General features: G+C 33.3%; 1 protein-coding gene across 1 annotated transcript in view; it reads right to left on the bottom strand.

Moving 5' to 3' along the window:
- Window positions 1-4,768: 4,768 nt before the first annotated feature.
- PKN2 (protein kinase N2) overlaps window positions 4,769-17,136 on the bottom strand; it is a 129,419-nt gene continuing 117,051 nt past the window's right edge. The window contains exons 17-22 of the mRNA XM_060024962.1: window positions 14,725-14,787; window positions 13,399-13,475; window positions 11,239-11,381; window positions 9,000-9,107; window positions 8,714-8,794; window positions 4,769-8,626 (exon numbers count right to left, since the gene is read on the bottom strand). Coding sequence (XP_059880945.1) covers window positions 8,423-8,626; window positions 8,714-8,794; window positions 9,000-9,107; window positions 11,239-11,381; window positions 13,399-13,475; window positions 14,725-14,787 — 676 coding nt within the window. The 3' untranslated portion in view covers window positions 4,769-8,422. The remainder of the gene's footprint in view (window positions 8,627-8,713; window positions 8,795-8,999; window positions 9,108-11,238; window positions 11,382-13,398; window positions 13,476-14,724; window positions 14,788-17,136) is intronic.

The following is a 17,136-nucleotide window of genomic DNA, read 5'->3' as shown; positions in this document are numbered from 1 at the left end:
TATGGTCTTGAATTTGTAGTTTCTAACTACAGTTGAGATTGGGCATGTTTACTGTCCCTGTGAAATATCTGTTCATATCTTTTGAAATTTCCCATTGTTTTCCTTATTGAGTTTCAGGAATTTTTAATTTATGTTAGCTATCATTCTTTCTCTGTTACATGTGACGGAAATAAATCTACTTCCAGTTTGTGACTTGCCTTTTTACTTTATGATGTCTTTTGATAAACAGAAATTTTGAATTTTATTAGTTGAATTTATGAATTTTTCTTACATTTTAGTGCTTTCTTCTCCTACATATATTTCCAAAGTTTTAAGTCTTACTTTTTATTTCATTTGAAATTTTTATAATGGTGTGACACAGAAATTGTTTATTTCCCTTTCCATATGGATAAACAATTTTCCTAGCTCTACCTATGGAACATTTCCTTTTTTCTCCACTAAATTAACATATTGCTTCTTTTATATATCAGTTTCATATATGTGTAGGTCTATCCCTTGGCTCTCTTTCTCCATTTGTAATATGTACCAATTCTACAATAATTGCTACATTTTCATAATTCTTGATATGTGGTAGGGCAAATTCCCTCTCCTCCTCTTTGTTCTTCTGGAATTTCTTAAACTGTTCTTTACTATTATTGCCCTTTTGCTCTTCTACATAAATCTGAGAATGGGTTTGTAAAGTTCTATAAAAAAATGTTGAGATTCTGACTGGAGTTGCATTAAATCTACAGAGCAACTTGAGGAGCACTTGACATCACACCATAAGATGGGATATTCTACATTCACTTAGGTCTTTAATGTCTCCCAGTGAAGAATTAGAAGCAAAACAAAACCAGTCTTGCACATCTTTTGTTAAATTTATTTCTAGGTAACTTAGTTTTGTTGCTATGTAAAAGTTGTGTTTTAAAAATATTATGTATTCTAATTATTTCGTGATGGTCCACAGATAAGTCACTGACTTTTTTATCTTCATCTTATAACCAGAATCTTGGATAAACTATGATTGCTAGCAAATTTTAGTCTTTTGAGTTTTGTAGGTTGATAATCATATCATCTGCAAATAATAACCATTTTATATCCTCCTTTTAACCCTTATATTAAAGGAGTTCAATGTTGAAAAGAAGTAGTAATGACAGGCATCCTAGTTCTATTCCCCAATTTTAAAGAGAATGTTTCCTCGTATGGGATGATGCTATTGATTTTAGTTACTTGTGTTTTTTGTTTTACTATAGATACCACTTATCAGTTTAACCAGCTCTGTCCCACCCCATTAAAGCAAGAATGTGATCAGCTCTTTCTAAATCTATTACTTTTTCTCCTTTAATCCGTTACTATGGTAAATGACAATTATAGATTTTCTAATATTAAGCCATCCTTACATTACCAGGATAAGCCAAATTTGCTAATGGAAAAGTGTCTTTTGCATACATCACTGAATCTGAGTTGGTAATATTTTGTTTAGTATTTTTATATCCATATTCATGAGTGAAATTTGCTAGTAACTTACTCTTCTTGTATATTTTGTTATCTAGATTATACTGGCTTCATAGAATGAGCTAGAAAATATAACTTTTCCCCATTATCTCAAAAACTTTCTATGTGGTTAAAATAATTTCTTCCTTGAAATTTGGAAGGATTCCCTTGTAAAGCAATCCAGACCCACTGTTTTCTTTGTGGAAAGACTTTTAACTTCTGCTTTTATTTTTTTAATTGTTATGAGATTATTCAGTCTTTTAATTTCTTTCTAGGTTAGTATTCTTATCGTTTTCAAAGATTAACTCCACTATTTTAAGTTCTCAAATTTATTTGTGTTATGCTGAAGTATTTTCTTTCAATTTTAATTAATTAAGTTATTTTTGCTGTGTTGGGTCTTCGTTTCTGTGCGAGGGATTGCTCTAGTTGTGGCAAGCGGGGGCCACTCTTCATCGTGGTGCGCAGGCCTCTCACTATCGCGCCTCTCTTGCTGTGGAGCACAGGCTCCAGACATGCAGGCTCAGTAGTTGTGGTTCACGGGCCTAGCTGCTCTGCAGCATGTGGGATCCTCCCAGACCAGGGCTCGAACCCGCGTCCCCTGCATTAGCAGGCAGATTCTCAACCACTGCGCCACCAGGGAAGCCCTCGTTTCAATTTTAAAAAATCTTTCTCGCACTTGCATTTTCATTTATAATAGGTAGTATTTTTTATGCCTTCTCTCATTTCATCTTTTCAGAGCTGTGTCTACTTTGTTAGCATTTTAAAGGAACGAGATTTTGGCTTTTGTTTCTATTATATTGACTATTTTTACTATTTACTTTGGTTATTGGTGTTTTTTTTTCCCTATCTTTTTAAACTGAACAATTTGATCCATTTTTAACCTTCCTTTTTCTAATAAGTAGTTAGTTTATAAAGTTCCCTGGAAGAACCACTTTTGCTGCATCTCAAGTTTTGGTATGTAATGCAATGTTTTTACTATTACTCAGTTATAAGTATTTAATGATTACTATTATTTCATTTTCTCCATTATTGAAAGGGTAAATTTTTTTCTCAAATACTTTATATACACACACACATATATATACATATATGTAATTTTTTTGTTCTAAGCAGGTAGGAAATATAATTGGTATAACTATACTCTGTAATTTTCTGCCATTTGTTTTATGGCTCAATTTTTGTAAATGCTCCATATGTACTTGAAAAAAACTGTGGAATCCCTTAATTGTTGGAGGCAGAAATCTATGTACGTCCACTGGACCAAGTTTACTGTTTTCTTCTAACATTTTATATCTTTGTTGATTAGAAAGTCTGTTGTCCAATAATGAGTTGAATTCTTCTACCCTGATGGATATTTGCTAGTTTTTTAAAGTAGCTCTAAGAATTTTTGCTTTATGTATTTAGAGACTATTTTATTAGATACATATATGCTTGGAATTATTATATCTTTTTGGTGAATTGAATCTTTTATCATTGTGTAGAAACACTCTAAGTGACACATTTTTTTCAAGATGGGTCTAAAATCAGTTTTGTTTGATATTAAATAGAGCTACCATAGCTTTAGTTTGATTGGTTTTTGCATTATATGTATTTCCTCCTACTTTTGCTTTTAACTTCTCTGCGTACATATGTTTTAGATTTATCTTTTTGTAAACATTATAAAATCAGATTTCCTTTTAAAAATATATACCTTGGTTTTAACTAGTGAGTCTGCTCCATTTATACTGCTATACATTTAGAGTTCTACCATGTTACCTTTGGTTTGGAATTTATACACACTATATTCTTTCAGTGAATATCCTTGACATTTTATGATTGTACATTTAACTGATCAATACCTTGACACGCAGCTTACCCTTCCCTGACAAAGTGAGAGAGTGGCATGGACATATATACACTACCAAATGTAAACTAGATAGCTAGTGGGAAGCAGTCGCATAGCACAGGAAGATCAGCTCGGTGTTTTGTGACCGAGCTGGTTAAACTGATAAACTGATAGAGGGGTGGGATAGGGAGGGTGGGAGGGAGACGCAAGAGGGAGGAGATATGGGGATATATGTATATGTATAGCTGATTCACTTTGTTATACAGCACAAACTAACACACCCTTGTAAAGCAATTATACTCCAATAAAGATGTTAAAACAAAAAAGACCTAGACACCCCAACAACACAATAGAATACTTTAGCTCTGATCTTCTCTATCTCAATTTTCTTACATCTGTTGTCCAGAATTTCTGTTGACTTAACATAGAAAAAAAAGGCTTCTATGTATGGATTTGGTTTATTTAGATTTACCTAAGTGTTTACCATTTTATTTGCTCACAAGCCTTTTTTGTATCTTTGATCATCTTGGGGGATCATTTTCTTTGTTCTTGAAGCACTTCCTTTAGAGTAGGACCTTGATCATAAACCCTCCTTTAAAAAATATTTTAACTGATTTCATTCTTAAAAGTTTACGTCCTACACAATTTCAGGTTGACATTTTATTTTCCAGTGCTCTGAAGGCAATATTCCACTGCTTCTATTATTGCTATTGAAAAGTTAGCTATTAGTCTTTCCTTTCTCCCTGGGTATTTTCAAAATGTTGTCTTTGTGGTCTGCAGTTTCACTACAATGATTCTATGCATAAATTTATATTTATTCTGTATGGAGAATATTGTACTTATTAAATATTTTTCTTCTCTGGGAAATTTGCAGCCATTATGTCTTTACATATTGCCTCTCTTCCATTTATTCCAATTGTGTCTCCCTTCCATCTTCCATATCTCTTAACTTTCCTTTGATATCTTCCATTTCCTTATCTCTTTATTTGATTTACTTGGGATTATTTTTCAGATGTATCTTTCAGTTCTCCAGTTCTTTTTTCACCTGTGTAATCTGCTGTAATGCTTCCACTGAGTTTCAAATTTGGTCATTTATATATTTTTTTTAATTTTTGGATTTAAAAAATGTTTGTTAATTCCTTTCAAATTTCATTTTACATATTTATCCTGGTAAATTTTAGGTATATAAACTTTTTTATATAGTTATTTTAAATTTTGTATATGAGAATTCTAATATTTGCAATCTTTTGGAGGGGCTGTCTATATTTACTATTTTTATTGGCTTCATTCAAGATAACTTGCTGTCTCTCATGTATTTGGTGATCTGTGATAGTGTATTACTTGATCTTAACCTGTTGAAATCCTATATATTTCCATCCAGGAAAGCTTTCATTGAGAAAGTATTTGATTCTACTGGTAGATGGAGAGTGATCTGCAAAGTAGAACTTGAGCTCCTCTAGAGAATTTTAGCACAGAACATATAAGTTCTACTGCAATTCCAAGGTGTGTTATCCTCATAAAGGTATTGCTATAGAAATCCATCCTTGGCAACTCCACTTCTGGGTGTCTGCATTTCCAAAGTCAGCTCCCTGCCATTTTGGCTCTTATCCTCTCCAACTTCCTACTTCTCTGGCCTAATCTGTGGACTCAAGCTTCCATCCCAACCTCTGAGTATTCTCACTTTTGTGCTTGGATATTCCCTAACTCTTAGGTGCTGAAGCCCTAGTGTGTGCAGATTCATGCTCAAGTTTGTTTGCTTACTTTGGGGTGAGGGGTTGCCAGAGACCACTCTTATCTTTAATGAGACCAGCAATGACTCAAATTATGTTTCGTACTGGATGTCTGAGAGTTTCTACTTAGTCAAGATACTAGAAGAAATTACACAAGATTTTTGACACTTAGAAGTTACTTTACAAACTTACCTCTATTTATATATGTATATATTTACATACATATATTTATAAACACATGTAGTTATATATGTATATACATATAAAGCTTATATCTCAGAGAAACACTAGATCTCAAAAGATAGCTAGAAGGTAAACAAGAATTCTATATTAAAAATATGATCCGGCATTTGTTCTTTTGGGTTTCTCATACTCACCCTCAGTTGCTTTGGGAAGATCAGCAGCACCTGTAAAAATTTTGTTAGATTTGAATCTATAATGCAGCTTTCACCTAGTCAACATACAATGGTGATTACATTATGACCTTAATCTGTGTCACAGAGATAGCAGGGTTCTTTTTATATTTCTGAAATATTCCATTTGTAATTTTTGAATAAGATGACTATAAAATAGCTAGTATTCTGTTTTCATTTACCTATTTTCTGAAAGGTCAGATTCTAAAATTAAATAAGTTATTCTCAAACAAGAGAAAAGTACATATAGTACTAGTGCTTGCATTTTAGCATTAATGTTTACCATTCTTCATTTATGAAGACTTTGGTGCCTTTTTTTATCACCTTTCTATCCTTAGTGTCTAGCACACAGAAGACGTCCCATAAGTAACCACTGAATGAAAGATGCTACTAAACTTACAGGAACAGAATGCAAAATTTCCCCACTGTTACCAGTGAAGTAGACAATTTGGTTTGACTCTTAATGATTTTACCCTTCCCTAGGACAAAAAGTACCTGCAAGAAGGCTAACTGAAGTTAACTAGTCTTTGAGATCTTGAATCTAGGAAAGCTAATACATATTCTGACCAATAGGAAGTTTCCAAAAGGAAATAATACTTAAAAACAAAGTTACAAATTACAATCTAATAAACTTTAATTTGTGCATTTGTGGTAATTTATGACTGCAAAACACTTTTTCTTAAAATGACATAAAGGCACATTTAATTTGAATGCATAGTGTACCATTCTAAAATATCTTAATTTCCTTACAAAGTGCTTGAGCAGTCACTTACACATACAGTAATAACAAAATATATTTACATTCTATAGAGTTTAAAAATTTTTAATCTGACTAAAATATATATATTTTTGAAACTACAGAAAAAAATTAGTGCTTTCTTCAGCTTAATTAGTGAATATACCCTGCCCTCTAATTTTTTTAGTGATTGACTTCAATTAAAAAAAAAATTCTGTACACTGTGTAGTTACAAAATGCTATGTCAGTTTTTAATGCTAAACGCCTATTTTAGACATTGCTTTCTATGCATATTTGAGAACCAGAAAAGGTGAGCAGACTGTACCTCAAAAGTATTTAGTGTTTTTTTTAATGTTGTGTTAACACTGTTTACATTAAAACCAGACAATTAAGCTAAGATCCTCTACTGTCCTTCACCAAGGAAGTTAACTGGCATTTTAAAAGAATTTTAAACAACATATTGCTGCTCCCTCTTCCTGTAAGATTTTCCCCCAAAGGATCATGGGTAATAATCAATTTGTAAGGAAACAGGAATTATCTCTGAACAATTTAACTGTTCTCAGAGTATAGCAAAAACATGCCAACACATCCTGGCAAGGCTGAAATATTCATAAATGTTTTAAGCTTAATTCTCTATAAATCAATGTGCTTTCATTTTTCTCATAGGATTTAAACTTGAACAACTTTTGAGACATGAGATCATAGTGATTAAATGGTTAACTCAGTATGGTTAGTTAACAACTTGCTATTCCTGAGGTATGATGGCCCTAACATGCTAAGCACAGAATCAAAGATGTTATTACTGAACTAGGGAAAAACAATAAAGTCAGACTAGGAGGGAAAACAATTAAAACAAAACAAAAAAACCCAAAACTCCAGGCAAGTAGAAAAGTCATGGCTTGCAGAAAGACTTCCCTATCCTTATAAGAGCATTAAAAAGCCACAAATGGATCCTCTGAAGAGTTGTAAAAAAGTATTTGATCAAATTATTTTTGAGACTTTTGAGGTACAGCTTTAGTGTTATAATAATTTTTATAAAATATAGACTGTTTTATCAAAAATATTTATACATTCTGTTATAAAATATTGCTTTTGCCCTCAGTAACTGCCAATATAAAATCTGGATCCAGTGGCCTAAAATGTACAAATGCACTTAACGTAAATGCTGGAGTCTGAGGTGTCTGCTTGGCCACTGTACAAAAGTGATGAAGTGGTGAAATTAAATAATAAACCTACAACATAGAATACATTACAACTTGCACATATACATGTTCACAGCATGTATACAATGATAATCCCTATGTTTTAACAAAGATATAGTTCCCTTCTACAGTAGACACAAGAACAAGATGAACTAGGTTGATAAATGTACAATATCAAAAACAGGAGTAATCAGTTCACTGGTTTGGGAAAAAGGTATGACTGAACATACTGAGTATCTAGACTTTGGGAATGCATACAGGTAACAGTATCTTGGTTCAGGCTGATAGTAAGTCCTCATTCTTAAAATTTTAAGTAAATGTAGATGTTTAGTTGTTTCTGTTTGTTTCAGCATAGTTGGTTTAATAAACATAATTGTTTGGCAAGTAGCTCTGTTGGAAAGCTATGAGGCTCTGTTACACGGTTGGTAAAGATAAGGCAATAAAAATTTTCTCCTAATAAATATAGAAAATTTATAATACATCAACTCATTCTGTTAAAGAAAAAAAGCCCCAAAATGTGCACAAACTAATTTTTTTGATATTACAGTAATTTCTTTACAAAAATAAGAGCATTTGCCTTATTCAAACAGAATCATACTATGTGTGAATAGTAATAGCATCCCAAGCCCTTTTTTCCTCTTTTTGTAAAATACAGCTAAGGAAAGTTAACTGATTAATTTTCCTTCCATTTAAGACAGGAGTACAGCAAAGCTAGGGACTGTAGAAGAGTGGTTTTTTTTGTTTCTTCCTTTTTTTAAAAAATAAGACTATTGATCCAAAAGTATTCATTTCTGATAGATTTTCATGGCCGATGTTCATTCAGCTTAAACTCCATGAAACTGTTTCCAGTGTTCAGATTTACGTTGAAAATACATTGAGAAGCCACTTTTCAAGAAGGTATTAGAATAGTATTTTTAAACACATCTTCATATGTTTAAAAAAAACTCAGAAGCTTTTGTTGGCACAGAGAGCAAATGAAGGGTTGCTATTTTTAGGAGGTCTTCTTATGAGTCAGTCTGCTTGGTTTCACATTGTGTAGCAACTTAACACCAATCAGCAATGTAGTCAAAATCTCTGAACATTTCTTGCTCCTCTTCTGAAAGTATCCTTGGTTCTCGAGGTGGAGTCAGAATAGGTGCTTCTGAGGTAAATTCATCATCAAAATTACTAACATCTTCCCGCCCTCTAATTGTAGGTACAAACGGCGGCTTTACTTTTTTGTCCATCAGAGCACTCCAATCAATTAGCTGGATTACAAAATATAAAATGACCAGTTTAGTTTCCTACTCCTAATTGCTACAGTTTCATAAAAAATTTTAAACTTTCATACTTACTCGGAAAAATGGGTGCTTTTTTACATCCTCTGCATCTTTTTCACCAGCTCCAAGGCGCCGCTCAGGATTTCTTCTTAATAACTAACACAATATAAAGGAAGAAAGTTAATATAAGACCAGGGACTCATTGACAAGGATTCTCATAACTTGCAAAGCTTTAGATGTTTCTTTTGGTATGTGTTTGTCTAAACCATGCAACATCTATACCTGAAAAACAACTTCTAAAATTCTACTGGGAAATGTTCTTTAAAAAATTTCAGTAGTTTTATAAATCATTAATTCTTACCCTTCTCATTATTGAAATGGCTTCTGTAGATAAGAACCTTGGATACCTTACTTCATCATTTACAATACTGTCAAAAACCTCCTCTTCATCATCACCAGGAAAGGGAGACTAGAAGAAATATCCTTGAGTCAGTCAAAATGAGTTTCAATACAGTAAAATCATCTATTCAAAGTTCCGAAGTACAATCAAGAACCAGATAGTGAGGAAAATAAGAAAAAGGAAAAACAAAAAAACAGACCCACCAAAACATCAAATAAGGACTACAAGAAATCACAATAGACACACAATAGATAGGTAACTACTAACCAGAGGATACACCATATACTCTTACTGAAATCTTCTTGTGGAAAGACAGAAGGAAATGGGTAAGGCAAATACAGTAATACATGTTACTACAGAGGGAAGCACAGACTTTGTAGAAATACATCAGACATGGATGTGGTTTGAATTTCACAGTCAACAGCAAATTAATGGTGGCAAAACACAATTAGAGACTGCAGGCATAATGACTGCACTTAGAAGTAACTGCCGGGACTTTCCTGGTGGTACAGTGGTTAAGAATCATCTGCCATTGCAGAGGACACAGGTTTGAGCCCGGGTTCGAGCCCCGGTCTGGGAAGATCCCACATGCCATGGAGCAACTAAGCCCATGCGCCACAACTATTCAGCCTATGCTCTAGAGCCCATGTGTCACAACTACTGAGCCTGCGCCCTAGAGCCCACGCTCCACAGCAAGAGAAGTGACCGCGGTGAGAAGCCCACGTACTGCAACGAAGAACAGCCCCTGCTCATCGCAACTAGGGAAAGCCTGCATGCAGCAACGAAGACCCAACGCAGCCAAAAATCAATAAGTAAATAAATAAAATAAACCTATTAAAAAAAAAAAGTTCAAGTATGTCAGAGCTTACAGAAACAACTAGTATGAGTACTTCTGGCACTCACAGAAAATAAAGACCACTGTGGATTAGGGATAAAATATATCTTTCCATCTTTATGCTTTTCTAAATAGAGGTGAAAAATTCAGATCTGAACCCATGGTCTTAAGAAAAGAAATAAATTTGGGTATATTAAATACCCTATCCTGCAGGCAGCAAACCACAATGGTTTACAGACAGGTTAAAATCCCAGCTCTACCATATGAGAGCTGTGTGACTTTAAGCAAGCTATTAACTTCTTTGTGTCTCTAAATTTATGCATCTGGAGATAAACATAAGACTACTATTGAGCTCATTAAAGTTTGCTGAAAAATGAAATGAGCTAATACTTATAAAGCACATAGAATAGTGCCTAGCACACAGTAAACGTTTTAATTTGCTATTTCTTTTCCTCCTTTTCCAAGTTTCCACTCCAATTTGACATATCAAAAGGTACTGTCATTGGATGAACTAAATTCATTTATTTACTTGTTTGGTATAAGTGCCACTAAATGACAATCACAGGGCAAAACTTCAGAAATGTCTGACATTCAATAATTTAGTCATTCATCATTCAGCTACTAGTTTTTTCATGCCTAGAATGTTCAAGGTTGGTCATTGGCATCAGGGAAACGGCAGAACAATGAACCAATGCAAGGTAATTTTTCTTGCATCTCAAGATCATCAAACCCATCTAAGTAATTTTCAATTACTTGTCTAAATATTTACTCTTTTTTAATTCCACCCTAATTTATCATTTCCAAAAATTTATAACAAAATAGATTAGTCTCTTCTTACTGCTTTATTAATTAGATATAATTCACTGTTTTCTAAGTGTAACAATTTCTGTATACAACTAAGTTACCCCCAGAAATTTATTTTAAGTTAATCTAAAGAAAATAGTAGGAAAAAAAATGTTAATCTTTTCAATTCTACTGTATCGCTTTTGAAGGTAACATTTATTTTTGACTAATATATAGCTGACCTTTCTTTACAGGTACAGAGTACATTCCTTTTATCAGTCTTCTTGCTTTCTATTTCTTATGAAACAATCAGTTATGTGTGATTGTGTTTAAAAATATAACCAGAGCAACACTGAAATATAAGAAACTATTTTTGAAGCATTGGTAAACATTCCACAGATAATATAAAAATCTAAAAAAGATGGTGAAGGTAATATAGGATCATAGGCAATTACTAATATATATATAAATATTTATTAAGCTTAAGTTCTACTTACGCAGGAAACATATTAAGTGGTTTTATAAGTGACATGCTTTGTTCTTTCAATCACGTTTCCCTTTTACCTATTTTATACTGCTTACCTCACCAACGAGCATTTCATATATAAGTACGCCAAGGCCCCACCAATCTACAGCCCTTGTATAGGATGTTTCTGTTAATACTTCTGGGGCAAGAAATTCAGGAGTGCCACAAAATGTGCTTGTCCTATCTCCAAACCCCATTCCTGAAAAAGGTAAAATTCAAATATTTGTTAGCAAAGAAAAAAATCTGGCAAAAAAATTAGAAGATATCCTTAGGAAGCAAAATTAAAGGTGTACATTTGTGCATGGTAATCAAACTCAAAATACATTAAAGACTTTAGCTAACTCGTTTTCTAAATATGTTTCTCAAAATTTAGTAATAAATTAGTCAAATATACATTCTACATATTGAAGAAAATGTCTCATTGTATTCTAAACTGCTAAAAGCACATTATACACATCATCTTATGAAAGCTGACTTGTTAGTTGGGATAGGAGGAGAGGAGCCTCAGGTAACTTATCTGCAGAGGTGACACCTGAGTTGAGTGAAGGATGAGCAGACATTAGTCAGCAAATAGAGCTGAGATGAGTGATAGTGGTGGAGAGACAAAGACTGTAAGCAGTTTATTGTTGTTGCAACAGAAAGTACTAGGCAGACAGCTACAAGAGATCTGGCTGGAGAAGGAGGCAGGCAGATCAGGAAGGGCAATGTATATCACATCTTTGCCACTGAAGGTTTTCAGTAGCGGCGTACCATGGTCAGATTTGTATTTATATGTGCCCCTTTTGCATTTTAGCAATTACATGGCAGACTGATTTGAGGGAGAAAAAGAACAGAGACAGAAAAGTTAAAAGGCTATTAAAGTAGTCTTTTCAAAACAAGATGATGGTTGGCAGAGGTAGAGGGAAGATGAAAAACTTAAGAAATATTAAGGCGGTAGATGTCAGCACAATTTGGTGATTAACAGGATGTAGAAAGTAGTGAAGAGGAGAGAGTCCAGGATAATTCCACATTTTCAAATTGGGAGATTGAGAGGATTGTGGCACCATCAACTTCAAACGAGACTGAGGAAAAGAAACTTGCTTGTGCAGCGTTTGAGGTACCTGCTGACCAAGTAAAACTGTCTAGTAGATAGTTGACTATATATGTCAGGAAAGGAAATAATAGATTTGGAAATCATTAGAATATAGTTGCTAGTTAAAAACTACCTGAGAAAAGCAATGGGCTAAGGCCAGACTCTAGAGGAACAAAAGCATTTAAGTCAATAGTGTCCAAAAAAGGAAAAAAAACTTTCATTAGATTCAATAATTAGGAGGTCAGTTGGTAACTGATGGACACAGATTTATAAAGTTCATTCATTAATTCATCCAATTACTTATTAATTAAGCATTCACTGAATACTTAAGCTGTGCCAAGCACTATACTATATACTATGGAAAGAAAGCTGAATAAGAAACAGGAAGCTATCAGAGTAGAGGGGGAGACAGACAATGTTTGCTACAATACAGTGTATTAAGTGTACCTATTTACATACTTATCTCTAATTCTCATAATACTCCTAAACAAGAAGGATTATATTTATTTTATAGCTAAGGAAACAGACTCAATGAGGTTAAAAGTAACTTGTCCAAAGACACAGGGCAAATAAGTGGCAGCGCCAGGATTCAAACTTAGGACTGTGTGGTGCCTAAGCCCATGCTCTTTATATTTTCTTATGCTACCTCTTGATTCAAATTTCCCCAGTTTACATATTTATTTACATATGTTTGTGTGTGGACTCACACACGTATAGGTACATAAAAGATTCTTGAGGCATATGCATATATTTTTCCTATTTTAAATGTTAAAAGTTTTAAGAAGCAGGAGAGAAGTTTTTAGGCACGCATAATTTACTCTGCACAATCTCAGCAAAGCAAAAAATTTGGTGCTTAACCAATGCTTTCTTAGAGTAGAGAGAATTATTAATCATACAAAGAGAATCTTATTTTTATACTATGATTTCTGAAAACCTAACCTTATTCATATTCACAGAATAAATTCTTAATAATATGATAATTAGGTTATATGAACAACCTGTAAGTCTCAATAAAGAATAAGTTAAAGTTTAATTTTTAATAAATTAAAAAATACATTTTGCTCTCCACAGACAAATTTGAAAACTTCCAAAGTACAAAGGAATAGTAATCTATTAGAAAAGGCACTTTAAAATACCCAATTACCTTCTTTGCAAAGACCAAAATCAGCAATTTTCACAAAGCCCTCTGTATCTAGCAATAAGTTATCCAATTTCAAATCTCTGTTCAGGATAAAAAAAATGCAAAATGAAAAAAAAATCAATAAAATCAGTAGATAATATAATAAAAATATCATTTTAATAGGAGCCGTACTTTCTCTTTACTAAAAATGAATTTTTTCAAGTTATGGTTTGAGATTTAAATACTATATTACAAATGTTCATTTTCTTCCTTTTGGCAAGTTTATTACTTTACAAAAAATAATTTCTGAATATTTTCCCCGTTATGCAGAAAAGGAAGAATGTATCTAAAAGAGAAATGTTTGATCTATTTAAATATATATTTTAAAGCTCAGAAGGAGTTCATGGATCTTTAACTCAAATTTAATTAATTAATTAATTATTTAATTAATTAATGGCCATGTCACACAGCTTGTGGGGATCTCAGTTCCCCTACAAGAGACCGAACCTGGGTCACGGCAGTGAAAGAGCCAAATCCAAAGCACAAGACCATCAGGGAGCTCTCGGACTTGGACTAACTTTGAAGTTTGCCTACACGCCATCCATAAGAATGAATTATCAAACAAACAGTATAAGTAAGGTATAAGGGAGCAGGTTTAACCTTCTAAGAGAATAATTCAAAATAAAGAGGAAGCTATTAAGTCATATTAAATGATTACAAATTAAGTTGAAAGTATTTTATTCTTTAAGTTAAATAGGGCCATTAGGAAACTGTTATCTTGGAAACATTGTTAGATGTTTGAATAAACTGATGTTTACAGTCTTTTAATTCTTACTGGCCTTCCCATAATGTGTCTGATCTAGAGCAATGTTATTCAAAGTGTTAACCATAGACTAATTGCTGGGCTATGAACTATTTCGAACTAGTCTGCAATTTGGTAAGGAGTTTGTGCCAGTACATAAATCAGATATGTCACCAAGTACACTGTCTAGTTGACAGCAAGGCTTAATGAAGGAAGCAAGGTGATGTTTTATAATCTGGCACAAGTGGATCAGTTGAATATAAAGTATTCACCAGGATGAATATTGTTGGTAAATTGTGTTATCATAGGTCAACTTATAATTTGACTATTCTAATTAGGTAATGGGCAGAGGACCAGTAACAAAGAAATTTATCATTAATTATTGTGTTAACCATGTCTTTCAAAATTGGAGTTTAACTTTTTTAGTGATCAGTTATCATACAAAAGAGAAAATTAAGAAGCTGGTTAAACAAAATATCCTTCTTAATTATCTTTAATTCTACTTCATATCAAAATAAGCAATTAGAAAATATCAAAACTTTACTTACCTATAAACAATTTTGTGTTCATGTAAATACTGCAACCCAAGAACTACACATGCAGCATAAAATCTGTTTTAAGAATTAAATCAAAAGAAGTTTAATAAATTCCACTACTCATGAATCCCAGTTTATACTTTTATGCTTCAAAGCAGAACTCTGTAGTTAACTAATTTCACAAGTATTTATTTAGTCCTTACTATGTGCCAGACATATAAGTAAGATATGTGCTAAATATTAGGGGTGAAATTTAAAAATAAGAAAAATGCAGTCTCTAAAATGGAAGCCATTAACTTTGCCTGGTGGAGTCATTGAAGCCCTTGGGGTAGACATTTGATCTGGTTCTTCGAAGAAAGTACAATATGCCATCATAAAGGCAGGACGGTATGAAAGGTAGAACTTTTGTATGGGAAATATAGGGTATGCTCCTAAGAGGGAAAGGAATAGGCGTGTAAAAGGCATAACCTGTTTGACAACCATAATGAGTTTGTTGTGGCTGAAGTAAAGGATGAGGAAGAAGTAGCGGGAGATGCAGCTGAAAAGATAGCCTGAGATCAAGTTGTGAAGGACCTTGAATGTCATATTATGAACACAGGCATACCTTGTTTTACTGTGTTTTTACTTTATTGTGCTTCACAGACAACTGTGTTTTCTTACAAATTGAAGGTTTGTGGCAACCCTGAATGGAGTAACATTATGGGCTCCATTTTTCCAACAGCATTTGCTCACTTCAGGTCTCTGTGTCACATTTTGGTAATTCTCTCAATATTTCAAGTTTTTCATCATTATTATTTTTGTTATGGTGATCTGTGATTTCTGACATTATTATTGCAAAAAGATTACGACTTGCTGAAGGATCAGATCATTGTTAGCATTTTTTAACAATAAAGTATTTTTTAATTAAGGTATGTATATTGGTTTTTTTTAGACATAATGCTATCGAACACTTAATTGACTACAGTATAGTGTAAATGTAACTTTTTTTTTTTTAAATTTATTTATTTATTTATTTATTTATGGCTGTGTTGGTCTTCGTTTCTGTGCATGGGCTTTCTCTAGTTGTGGCAAGCAGGGGCCACTCTTCATCATGGTGCGCAGGCCTCTCACTGTCGCGGCCTCTGTTTTTGTGGAGCACAGGCTTCCAGACGCGCAGGCTCAGTTAATTGTGGCTCACGGGCCCAGTTGCTCCGCAGCAATGTGGGATCTTCCCAGACCAGGGCTCGAACCCATGTCCCCTGAACTGGCAGGTGGATTCTGAACCACTACGCCACCAAGGAAGCCCTGTAAATGTAACTTTTATATGCACCAGGAAACCAGAAAATTCACGACTCATTTTATTATATTTGTTTTATTATGATGTTTGTTTCAGTATGGAACTGAACCTGCAATATCTATGAGGTATGCCTGTACTGAAAATTCTTCTCTTAGTGATAGCAAATCAAACAATTTTAATCAGGGCAGAATAATCAGATTTATGTTAGAGAACTTTCTTGATAGTAGTATGAAGTGGAGTGGAAGTAGGTAGATATCCAGAGGGAAAAGGAACAGATAAGGCTAAAATGATAGTACAGATGAAAGATCATGAGTACCTCTAATGTAGTGGCAACAAAGAGAATAAGAGATGGATTCAAGAGAAACTTTAAAACGAGCATGATAGGACTTGGTGTCTCATTAGCTATAAAGGATGAGGGAAAGGGAAAAGATGAAGATAACTCTCAAGGTTTCCTTTTTATTGTAATGAATAGGTGGAGAAATACAGAAGTAGCCAAAGTTTTGTGGGGAAAGTGAGTTTGCCTTTACACATATTGACCTCAAATTGCCTTGGGACAGGTGAAGAGGTCTAGAAATTGGATAAACAGGTTTAGATCTTAGAAAAACTTCAACCCAGCTAGAATATTAACTCTTGAGGGATCGGACCATGTTTGTCTTTTTCAGTGTTTAGCCTAAATGCTTAGCAAAATGCTTGATACACAATAGCTTTACTGAATAAGGAGGTAGGTAATAACTAAATGAATGAATTAAAAAATGCAGATCTGTCTTCAGTGTAGAATACCCTATAAGGAGACACTTCAGAGAATCAGTTCTTAATTTTACAAGTGACACATGGATATTTCCTCTATAAAATACACATAATACCCCTACCCTAAAGCACAATTTTTCATTCATCCATCTCCATTTCACCCTGATGCCACTACTATCCATAAAGGTAACTACTTTTGTTAGTTTGGTGAATGTCCTTCAAATTTTAGAATGCATTTACGTGTACATGTAGATATGTTTTGTGTTTCTTTATTTTTACAAAAATGGAACCATAATTTGCAGATTTTTTAAATGCAACTATTTATAAATATTTGATTATACATTAGATCTTATGTAATTATTTATCATAAGTTTAAAAGATTTAGCTTAAGTCCATTAAAA

This window comes from Delphinus delphis, chromosome 1 (genome assembly GCF_949987515.2).
Source record: "Delphinus delphis chromosome 1, mDelDel1.2, whole genome shotgun sequence".
Taxonomy (NCBI): domain Eukaryota; kingdom Metazoa; phylum Chordata; class Mammalia; order Artiodactyla; family Delphinidae; genus Delphinus; species Delphinus delphis.
The sequence above is the reverse complement of the archived record's forward strand: the minus strand, read 5'-3'. Positions and strand labels throughout refer to the sequence as shown.